We start from the raw sequence: 12,230 nt of genomic DNA on the forward strand, positions 1-12,230 counted from the left end.
TCCTGGATGAGCTCAAGAATAAGGTGTCTGCCGCCCGCCTACTGGTCGTCGTGGGCGGCGACTTCAACCTACTCCGATTTGCGGAGGACAAAAACAACAACCGAGTGAACTTCCCGCGGATGCAGATGTTCAACAATTGCATCGCTGACCTCGGTCTGCGGGAATTGGATAGGATTGGTGCCAGATTCACCTGGACCAATCGCCAGGCCGACCCGACCCGCTCCGTCCTGGACCGCGTCCTGGTCGCGCCTGAGTGGGAGTTGCGCTGTCCCCTTGCCACCCTCCGTGCCATTACTCGTATTGGCTCGGACCACGTTCCCCTGCTGCTCTCTTCTCAGGACGAATGCCCTCCCGTCGCCCCCAGGTTTAGATTCAAGACGTTCTGGCTCAACCAGAACGGCTTCTCGGAGGCCGTCCGTGCCCGATGGCTGGAGGCCTGCAGCTCTCCCCACCGGTCCATTTCTGCGGTGGATGATTGGCACTTCTGCGCCAAGCGTTCTCGCCAATTCATGAAGGGCTGGGGTGCCAACTTAGGACGGGGTCTCCGAGACCGCAAGCAGGCTCTCCTCACCTCTATCCAGGCGCTTGACCTCCGGGCTGACTCGATCGGGCTATCCGCTGATGAGTGGATGCAGCGGTATGACCTCGAGGATCAGCTCACGGTCATATATACGGATGAGGAGGCCTACTGGCGTCTCAGGGGAACCCAAAAGTGGGTTCTCAAGGGGGACGCTAACACCGCATACTTCCAGGCCATCGCCAATGGCCGCCGTCGCCGCGCTCATGTTGACGGCTTTTATAAAGCCCTTTTTACAGCCCCCCCCCCCCGCATGGGGGCTTGGCTCTTGCCCCTACCTTCTGGGTGGGCGACCAATGTGTGTCGGACGCGGACAATGCGGCCCTCACGACTCCGTTCTCGGAGGAGGAAGTTTGGCTAGCGATTAAAGGCATGAACTCAGCGTCCACCGCGGGGCCGGATGGCTTGCCAATTAAGTTCTTTCAGACCTTCTGGCACACTATCAAGCCGGAGATCATGGCCCTCTTTGAGGAGTTCTATGTGGGCTCCATTGACCTCCACCGCCTTAATTACGGGATTATTACCTTGATTCCCAAGGTCCCGGGTGCCGCCGACATTCGCCAGTTCCGTCCTATTACGGTGATCAATGTGATCTTCCGCATCCTCGCAAAGGGGTACGCCAATAGGGTGGCCCCTTTGGCTGACCACATCACTCACCCGAACCAGTCCGCCTTCATTCGGGGGCGCTATATCCTGGATGGAGTCTTGGTCTTCCACGAAGTCCTTCACGAGGTCAAATCCAAAAACCTCAAAGCAATGTTCCTGAAGATTGACTTCCATAAGGCATACGACACGGTTAGCTGGCCCTTCCTTCGGGAAGTATTGCTTCGGAAAGGCTTTGATGATCGTTGGGTCTGCCGGGTCATGCAGTTGGTGTCATCCGGCCACACCGCGGTAAACATTAATGGAGAGATCGGCCCATACTTCCCCACCTTCTGTGGGGTTAGACAGGGTGACCCCTTCTCTCCATTCCTGTTCAACATGGTGGTTGATGCCTTGGCTTCTATCCTGGATAAAGCCAAGGCCGTCGGCCACATCCGCGGCATCACCCCGCACCTTATGGACGGTGGGGGTGTCTCCCTCCTCCAATATGCCGATGACACCATCATTATGTTGCAGGGATCCGAGGCTGAGATCGCGAACATCAAATTTCTCCTGCTTTGCTTTCAACATCTGTCGGTCCTCAAAATTAACTTCGCTAAAAGCGAGGTGATGGTCTTGGGCTACTCCCCCTCTGAGAGCCTGAGTATTGCTAATCGTCTGAACTGTCGGCTTGGGACCTTCCCCACTTCCTATCTGGGGATCCCCATTAGTGACTCGCGCCTTACTGTGGCTGACTTCCGTCCCTCGGTCCTCAAGCTGCAACACCGTATTGAGCCCTGGCAGGGCAGGTGGCTATCTAAGGCTGCCCGCACGATCCTCATCAACTCGTCCCTCTCCAGTCTTCTCCTATTCATCATGAGCTTCTACAGCCTCCCCGAAACGCTCCACCACGAGATTGGCTTGATCCAAGCTAGGTTCTTTTGGGCTGGCGAGGACAGGAAGCAGAAATACCACATGGTCCGCTGGCTGGACATCTGCAAGCCCCGTGACCAGGGCGGTCTCGGTATCATGTCCTCCAAATGCATGAACCTGGCCCTCCTCACTCGCTGGCTATGGCGCATTGCAAACGGCGATGGTGGCTTGTGGCTGCAAATCATCCGTCGCAAGTACCTGCGCGACCAACCCCTCTCTTTCTGTGTCAGGACGGGTGGCTCTCAGTTTTGGCAATCTGTTGTTCAGCTCCTCCCGGTTCTGCGCATTAGGACATCCATCGTGGTTGGCACCGGTTCGGCCACGCTTTTTTGGTTTGACCGATGGGCAGGGGACCTCCCTTTCGCGGCCCGGTTCCCTGACCTATTCTCCATAGCGGTCGAACCCAGGATCTCCGTCGAGTCGGCCCTTATTGACTTAGGGCATCTCGCGTTCCGGCGGCCATTTGGGCCGCCGGAGGTTGCCGCTTGGCATGAGCTCCTTGACACAGTGGCCCTCCATGAGCCTGACTTATCGCAACACCTCGACGACCGCCTATCTTGGCGTCTCGAGCCCTCGGGCCGCTTTTCCACGAAGTCACTCTACTGTGCCATCGCACACTCTCCCAGACCAAGCGTCCTCGATTCCATCTGGTCTATTCGCGTCCCCCTCAAGATTAGAATCTTCATGTGCCAATGGATCCGTGGCCGGCTTCCCTCGGGCGTGGAGGTCCTGAGGCGCCAGGGTCCCGGTGATGGTATCTGCCCCCTCTATGGGATGGCGGAAACCTCGAATCACATCTTCTTCTCGTGCATGTCCGCCCAGTTTCTTTGGGGCTGCCTCCGAGAGGTCATCGGTGGCAACTGGTGTCACACTAACTTCTCTGATCTCCTCTCTGAGGTCCAGTCCTCCCCCTTGTCCGGTCGCCACATTAGGTGGTTGCTCATTAGGGTGCTCGCCTGGATGCTGTGGACCGTTCGTAATAAGCTTGTCATTCAACGGGTCCCCCTTCGACGTGCTACTGACGATGTGTTCAAATTGTGTGGCTTCTTGCAGCTTTGGCGGCCGCTTAGCCGTCACCAGGATCGCGACGCCATCACCTCCATCATCACCGACCTTCGCTTGATGGCTCTCCGCTTTGCTCCGCCGCTCCCCCCGCCACCTCCCGAGCCGGATTAGATCCTTCGATGCTATATCGTGCGCTGCGGTTGTAACCCCCCCCCCCTTTTGTTTATTTTTAGGGCTTGTTGAGCTGTGCCCTCAGCAGAACCCCTTTGTACTTCGTGTTGTGCTACTCTGTGTGTGTGTGGGTTAACCTTGTGGTACTGTATGGCTCTGGTGGTTTGCTTTATCTATAAAGCGGGGCGAAAGCCTTTTTCGGTTAAAACTCAGCATATTTGTGAAAAATATATAACATGCTAAATTCTTCTAAATGGCATTAGCTTGGCGCCTTGCAAATGTTATAGCACCGAGATAGCGGACGCGGATTTTTAGGACATGGTGCCAAGCGAGGACGTAATCTGGGCAGTTCATCCATGCTATGAGATTAGCAATTAATATAGTGGTTGAATGAATACACGAATGATACGTCAGGTCAATTCGGCAAATACATGTACATGTGTCAGTGGCTAGCCATCTTAAATGGAGCTGGATACACATGCATAACCATGCAAAATACGGTCCTCGCTGTTCTGCCATGTTAATCTAACAAGACCATTTAAAACGCTGGTCAACAGGGTTTAAAGGTGTGTGTGTATTCAATACTTACGCCTTGAATGACATTTAACAAGTGTGGCCCTGCCGTTTTGGTTTTGGTTTTAGTTTGTTTTGTCCAAGTTCATTTTGCGTGTGTATAATTCTGGTGTACTGCCGTATTAGTTCATCAGAGTTATGCGTTCATTATAATGACGTTGCATTACCTAGCGCATGATGGGATACCTCCTAAGAATGAATGTAAACAACATACACACATGTGGTAAAAAAATTATTCATGGGAAGGTAACACAAAACAAGTCTCTGGTTCTGAAAATTAGGCATGATAGATTAATTAGCGCAGCTACGCAGGCAACTGGAATACTCCTAGACTGTACAACCTTCTTCAACCTGCCAGCTGGGAAAAGATAGAACAAGAAAGTGACCATGGCATCAAGCTCCAGCGCTCGCGAGGGCAGAGCATTTGCAGTTTGTTATGTTCACTGGTACTATATATAGCAAGACCTGTGAGAACATACCCAGCCATTGCAATCGAGGCAGCAGATCAGGGGAGAGAACACCCTCATCGCTCTATATATGGATTAGAGCTGCTAAACTAATGTGTGACATACAGGAGTAGCACATGAAGAGACTGCGAGAACGAGAGGAGGAGCTACGGGATGGAGAAGGGCTGGGGACAAAATGCAGACTAGTGTGCAGGTTGCCGTAGACATCTGCTCCTGATAAATGAGAGATTAACTCCTCTTGTCAGATTGGTGGGCCATGGTCACTAATTGACGCTGGGAATACATTGTCTATGTATGAATACTTCATCCTGAGAAATGCATATACCTGGTGAGTGTATTACAATAGCACAAATCATGTGGGAACGGGCGGGCATGATAGCGACCTCGCGTGATACCATGTCCACTCATGATTTATCGCGAGATAGCACGCTATTTAAAACTATGATTTTTTGTACAACTGTTCACACCGGAATACTTTTTTTTACATTTTCTGAATGACTGTGATATGTTTATAGGTTGTTCCAGTCATATATGTAGTCCAGATTCGACGTGTCATGTCTTTGACTGTACTCACACTTCACAGTATTATACAGACGTTCGGAGTTCTCAATTCTGCTTTAAATTTTGTCATGTGTTTTCATTCTTTTGTTTCTTGCGTGTGTTTCTGTTTAACAAGTTCTTGTGTGTTTTTCTGTTTGAGTTTTTCTCTATCAGAAGGAAAACGTCCCGTAGTTAATTTGGAGCACTATATTGTGTTGTGGAGTACAAAATCATGCCACAGAAAAGTCCAAACTAGTGGAGATCTCGTTCATTTGGAACATAAAAGTGGCCACGGCGCGTATTGCACGCATGCATCTTCTGGCTCAAAACATCCGTATAGTGTCCAATGCTCCATCATACTGCTGAATAGTGCCATAGCTAGGTACACACATACACATCAATAATTAGGAAAATAATTACTATTCATTAATTGCCTGAACAAGTAGGTCAGGCACATCACACGTACACGTCTCGGCTAGACTGGAGTACAGCAAGGAACTGACAGTTCACTCACGCATACGGACGTGTGCATACATGTCGCATAAATATATATGCACACACAGTGTGTGTGCAAGGTACAGACATAGACACACTACTGAAATAACACACGCAGGCAACTTTATTTTATTTTTTTAGTAGCTCATCAGTATCGTATGAGCACTCCATCAACGTAGACATTAAGCTCCACACAAGCGCGTCCATGCATGCACGTAGGAAGGGTTATATATTGAACTAGTTGACACTGCATAAGAATAAGACATATATATTATGTCAGAGAAAATCACGGCAGATGTAACATGCTAAAAAAACACAATCGACCGTGTTTCTTAAAATATGAACTTAATATCACTGTTTTGTTACTATATATTCACTTCCTATAGCTCTTAAGAAAAACTATGCAGGTACGTGTTTGCTCATGACTTGTTTTAGTATTTGTCCTCTTTTTTGGGGGGTCATATTGTTTGTATTGTCAGAACCTTTTCTCTTCTGTACTAGCTTCGATGCTGGATTAAAAGTTTAAAACTACAGTAACTGTTTGGCCTGGTGTAAAAAACCGTTTGCTTTTTATAACGTGAAAACAGACGGTTATGGAGTAGCACCACATGGAAATATGCACAAGATCTGGACTAGACGGCTGCGCGAGAAGATGAAAAATGCATGCATTTGGATCAGGAGACCGAAAGGTTAAAACATACGTGTCGCAGTTGGTGGACATGCTGATGGGGAAGGGCACACTGACGCCGCACTTGCCGGGCACGCCGGAGACCTTGCCCATGTTGATGGACTTGATGCTGGTGGCGAGGCTCTTGAGGCACCTGCACGCTATCTTGCGGTCCGAGCTGCTGCGGGCCATGCCGTTCAGCCCCTGCACGCCGGAGCAGCACTCCTTGCTGATCGAGGACGCCCTCCCCGTCACGTACGCCCGTGTGGATGGACTTGATGCTGGTGGCGAGGCTCTTGAGGCACCTGCACGCTATCTTGCGGTCCGAGCTGCTGCGGGCCATGCCGTTCAGCCCCTGCACGCCGGAGCAGCACTCCTTGCTGATCGAGGACGCCCTCCCCGTCACGTACGCCACGCACGGCGCGAGCTTGGAGTCCACCTGCCCGCACGACAGCGCCGCCGAGGCCTCCCTGCCGGCCATCATCAGCACCACCGCCGCCAGGACCACGGCGGCCACCATAGCCTTGCTGTTGAGACGAGCCATCGATCGGTAGCTGCAAGCTAGTTCCTTAAGCTGCTAGCTAGCTAGCTATGGGTGATCAGATGAGTGTGGTTAAGCTGGTGGAGTGTGATGGTGTGGAGGAAAGGGTGTGGCGTGGAGGGTATAAATAGGGGAACGGTGAACATGCAGCAGGATTGATTGAGCAATTGATGCCCGTCGCTGCCAGGTCGTTGGCTGGTGGAGTTAATTGAGAAGGTGGATCCACCCTGCAAGTGCATGTACTCGCTAGAAAGTACGCTCGATCTCTTTGCAATTGGCATGTGTCTCTTTGCTTTTACTTTGTTTTTTATAACAGTTTTTTATAAATGTTTTTTGTGGGAAGAAAGTTACCGGTGGTGTGAACTTCTTGGTTGCTGCCCTGACCCTGAAACTGCCTCATGGCTCCACATATTCAACACAGTGTTTGGCTGCTCTCATGGAATTGTAACCATGACTGAGGGCATGTTCTGAATTCTTCCCACTCCATGCTTCTTCAACTCCAGGCGTAGATCCGGACAGAACATTTGGGCTCCGTGGAGTCAGCTTCACGAAGTGGTACAAGCCTGTAGTGCAAATTGCTGAAAACGAAGAAGCAAGGAGTTCCTACTAATTACAAGAGGATGCCGCCGCAAAGTACAAAAGACGATTTGCGAAACAACTCCCAGCCGCCTGTGGGATGCTTGCCTCGCTAGTATCCTGTGCGAGCGCACGTGGCCAGCCCTCCTCCACACAACGATACAAGGTGGGCTGCCTCCATCCGGCCCGAGAAAATTGGATATTTACCATTTTCAATACGTGGCTTCTCATCCGGCCCAAACTGGCACACAACAGTTAATAGGCTCTCAGCTGAGCCAAATTGTGAAGAGAAGTTACGAACACTGCCGAACGAATGGAATCGCCAAGTCGAAGCAAGCTCCAAAAGCTGGTTTTGTGAAGTTTGAGAAGCCCAGAGAGGCTCGGAACAGGCCCTGAATAGCTAGTTTTTGGGCGCAAGGGCCCCTTTTCTATCTCGATGGGCCATTGGCCGATCTTTGTTAGATAAAGAAGAAGAACAGTACAACAACATTCAACAGTTCAGGAGATCAGAGCCGCTGGAAAGAAATTACAAGGGAAAAACAAGAACCCTAAAACCACGCGACGCCGTGGTGACTAACTCCTCAGGTTAGCCACACATCCAGCGGATCTCCATACTCCAATATCCTCTCCGATTTGGTCTAGGACTCGATCAATGCTTACAAGGGCCTCTTTTCTATCTCTATTGCATCTGTCACCCATTTGATCACTTGATCACACCATGTTTTCCATCTGCTCTCTGCTAAGTCAATGAAAAGCAGCAATTGCTGGATCTTTCAAAATAAAATAAAATAACTACAATCTTCACGTCATGTTTAGTCCATTGTTTGACTGAGGTTACAGTCATCTTTTTTTCTTCGAGAAAACTTTCAATCTATTTCTTTAATCATAGCAGTATAACGGACACTAGAAATAAAAAAATTACATCTAAATCTATAGACTACCTACGATGACTACAACCACTATTGTGTCAGGGTACATCCACCTTCATGGATCCAATTTTATGAAGTCTTGAACCCATCTAAGGTAAGAGTGGGGAGGAGAAAATTTACTCTACAAGACAGAGCAGTGATTGTACGTGTACCAAGGCAGAAGCTCAGGCCACCGACTTCCTAGGGCCGAGTCCGGCAGCTCTGCGTAGCCAAGAGCTCCCAGGCTGAGATAGCAAGGACAATAACCTCCAGCAGATCAAAGAAAAGGCAGACCATGCATCTGCGCACAGGGTAGGGTAGGAATCAAACAGTCCAGTCGACATCTAAAGTGGTCTCCGGAATGTCTACTACGGCAACTGAACTTTCTACAATTCCGTAACCGAGCGGCACTTCCACAGTATGAAACGAAGTATTAATGCCTGATAGATCCACAACCTAACTGTTCATGCCTGATTTTGTTGGCCTTATTACTAATTCCATGTAGTTGTCAACTAGGAAGCTTGCGTCTCACAACAATACTCATCTCTGAAACATTGCAATATTGCTTTCGATCTATGCATGCGGGTTAGCATATCCCAACCGAGCTATCTAGCTGGTGAAGTAGATTGTCACCTCATCAATCCTCTACAGTAGCAGCTTTAAATTGTTTGTTAATTCGACACGTCTCTACATTCTTGAAATAGGCTTTCGTCCCCCTATATCAATATAGCAACGACTCGATACAATAGTTTGAGCAACGCTGGAGCAAACAGCACAAACATCTCCAAAAGAAAAGACAAGAGAGAAATAAGAAAACTAAGGGTGTGTTTGTTTGGGCTGCAACTTCTTCGGCTGCAGCTGCAACGGCTCCGGCTAGAAGGAGCGGTTGTAGTTGCTAGCTGTAGCTAGATGATTGGAGCTGAGATGCGGTCGTTTGGTAGTTGTGTTGTAGCAGCTGCGGCTGATGCAGAATCATGCTAAAATGACCCAAAAGCCCTTAATTGTTCTGTAAGTTGAGATTAAGTGCTGATTGTGGTGTTATAACTGTAAATGACTCGCTTAATAGCCATTTTTGCTACAGATGTCCATTTTCAAATATTTTAACTGAAATTACACTTGTTTGATGAGGCAGGTAGTGTATTTATACGAATTTGACATATTGAACGGAAATTCCATGGATCGATCTACATTCAGTTCCAGATAAAAATCATTTTTTCACAACAGCACCACGTAGCAGCAGTATAGCAGAGGCCAGCGATTTATCTCAGTAGGTTTCCTCATTGTTTGTGAAGCTGCAGAAAGAAACATGTGTATATTAAAAGGCAACGCTGTTCCTAGAAAAAAAAATACAATCTGATGAATGCTCAAAGTGATAACCCTTGCATCGATCTAAGGCACCATCACGCGAACACACACGCACAGAACTGAGCATGCACAAGCACGAAAGCGATGGAATCCCGCAACCGCTGCGCCCACTGAAGACTTCCACCACGCTTCAATGCCACTGAATTGCCGCGTACTAAGCAACACCTTTAAGAAGGACTGCGACAACAATGACGACGCTGCTACCCGGACGAATCCTAGGATTTCTCCTCGCACACGGAGGGAAGTTGGGGAAAGGTCCACACGACGCCCTTCAATAAGGATGGCGGCACCCACAGACGTCACCGCGTCGGTGCCGGCAAGACCCGAAAGTGATTTCTCTCGACCTCTCGCACCCACAGCTCAAGACCACCCGTCGGCTCCACCACACCCGTCGGCCACCAACATGCGCCAGCACAGTCAAGAGAACACCATCGTTGTCACACCACAGCAAACGTTGCTAGGCCGACCGGACCAGAACGAAACACCCGTAGATAGGGGTCGGTACTCCTGCGACCATGTGGGAAGGAACAACCTCCACTGGCTCAGGCGGTAGCAGACCGGACGCAGCAGTGGGAGCACACTAGGACAATTGCGCGGGCAGGCCCAAATCGGAACCGCGAACCTCCTGCCAACGTGCTGCAACAAACACGACACAGTAGCTGCCGCCCCCTCATGAGGTGCTCGCCGGACAAGCAAGAGACAACCCGTCGCAGCCCTAACCACCCCGCCCTGACCCAGATCAGGCCCAAAAGGGCCCAGAGTCGTCAGCCGAGCCGCACCGCCGCCGCCTGCGTTGGGGAAGGGAATGGGACCGCCACCGCCGGCCACGCAACGACATCATGCGAGCAACGCCAGGCCGTGCCCGCCGGCCGCATCGGTGAGAGGGAGGGGCACAAGGAGCTCAAAGAGGTGGGGGGAGAGGGGGGCCGCCCCGGTTGCCTCGCTCGGGGAGGCGACACGGGGGGTACGACGTCCGTCTCTGCATTCTTCTCAGTGTCGTTCTTCTTTTTCATATGCTCAAACTCACAGCCCATATATTGTTAAAAAGTGAAGCATGACACTACCCCACACCCCCATCCATCGTTTATCACTCCTTTCACTTCTACACGAATGCCTAGCAATGACGGTCCCTAAAAGCCTATCAATGACATGCAAGATTGTCAAGGACGCCCACCACTGATAACATGGCTTCAATGGCTGTGCATTGCCCACCACTATTATTGTCAGTACCTATCGCGAGCACTATACTTTGTCAAGCCAAAAGAAGATGAGCACTCATGGTAGTGTTTTTGGCTGCGTGGCAGCTGTTTACATTTTAACAGTAATATTATTGTTGTAGTTATATATAACACAATTTAAGAACATACTTTCAATGTTTAACACTTTCAGATAACACTACAATAATCGCATACAACATGTATGGTCTTTTATCGTAAAGGAAAATAATTTTGTTACAAACTTGTGATGGTAAAGAAATAAAAGTGACAAACTACATAATAAATGTTGCTATCACAAGAGGCAATATATAAAATGATGTCTCTTTACATTAAGAGCTTGCACATCCCAAATGAAAAAATACATGACAACCTCTGCTTCCCTCTGCGATACTTTTATGCAAGAGTCAATAAGGTTCATCCCTATTCCATTCTTAATTATTCTTCACTTGCTAAGCATCATGTGTTAGGGAAGGATCCACACACATATATCCAGTTGGATATAGGTAATCATGAGTTATTATTGTTGACATTATTCTCGAGGTAAATAAATTAGGAGGTGAAGACAATAAACCTCCATCTTCCTATGTGTCTGACAGAAATGTTTGTTTTGAAAAATATGCTTTGAGTGTTAGCAAAATCATATAAGACTATTTGAGTATGTGGACTTGTTCAAAAAAGCTTATACATAGACGTTTTTTGAAAATATGATGAATTGTAATTATTTCAGTGACTGAGAACACAGTTTGTTTGTTTTAAGAAAGTTTATGCTTCATACTTCAAAATTGTGAATGAATTGTTACTTGATTATGAGAAATTATATGATGAAGAATTGCTGCTATGATAATGATCATTATGCTTCTATGTCCGTATTTTATTTTATCAACACCACTCTCACTAAACATGTGGTCATGATTATTTGTTAGAATAAATCCGAGGCCACCGTCGATCATATGAGGACCAAGAAATCACACAAGCACGACACCGAGATTTGTTAACGAGGTTCACCGATATGGCTACATCCCGGGGCCTGACTATGGACGCTCCTTCCCATGACACCACTACAATACCACACCCGGTCGCCCTAGACGCTTGCACATGCCGTCGGCTTCCCCTGCGTTCATGTGCTATTATGTTGGCATAGGTTCATGTGCCTACCCTCTCTATATATGAGAGGCCTAGGATACAAATGTTCTACTAGGACACAACTCCATATCCTATCTAAGCACAATACTACCCAGAATTCAACTGTAACCTACCTTGTACACTATATTCGACACAACTCTAACAAACTCCACCTTGGCGAATATTCTCCACCACCTTGGATTCGTCCATGTGTCAAACTTCCATGTACATTGGACTTGAGCTTATCCCATGAGCACCGCTGCTACTCCAAAGACCCCATATGACTCCACCTGCAACTTGTAGTCCCTTCTTTTCTTGACCACAGTCAACACTTGAGCAAAATTAAGTTCCTCTTTACTCTAGTATGTGCTCCCAACTTCCAGAGTATCAGTTCAACGCCATCACACACTGATCACTAACCCGCATGAAAGTGAACAACTCACATATTGGGTGTCACACATAAGATTTACCTGAACTCAATACCACCGCTC

The 12,230-nt window shown here is 48.6% G+C and overlaps 1 protein-coding gene across 3 annotated transcripts; it reads right to left on the reverse strand.

Moving 5' to 3' along the window:
* Window positions 1–5,252: 5,252 nt before the first annotated feature.
* LOC125528108 (probable non-specific lipid-transfer protein 3) lies at window positions 5,253–6,662 on the reverse strand. 3 transcript variants are annotated; one of them, XM_048692619.1, is made up of 3 exons: window positions 6,387–6,662; window positions 6,045–6,235; window positions 5,253–5,590 (listed from the first exon to the last, which is right to left on the reverse strand). In XM_048692619.1, exons 1-3 carry the CDS (start codon window positions 6,552–6,554, stop codon window positions 5,581–5,583), a joined length of 369 nt encoding a protein of 122 aa, XP_048548576.1. In that variant the 5' UTR covers window positions 6,555–6,662; the 3' UTR covers window positions 5,253–5,580. The 3 variants fall into 3 exon arrangements, with proteins under 3 accessions (XP_048548576.1, XP_048548574.1, XP_048548575.1); XM_048692617.1 differs by having other exon boundaries at window positions 6,045–6,175; window positions 6,327–6,662; XM_048692618.1 differs by having other exon boundaries at window positions 6,045–6,143; window positions 6,295–6,662.
* Window positions 6,663–12,230: the final 5,568 nt, after the last annotated feature.

Source organism: Triticum urartu, unplaced genomic scaffold, assembly GCF_003073215.2.
Source record: "Triticum urartu cultivar G1812 unplaced genomic scaffold, Tu2.1 TuUngrouped_contig_4640, whole genome shotgun sequence".
Taxonomy (NCBI): domain Eukaryota; kingdom Viridiplantae; phylum Streptophyta; class Magnoliopsida; order Poales; family Poaceae; genus Triticum; species Triticum urartu.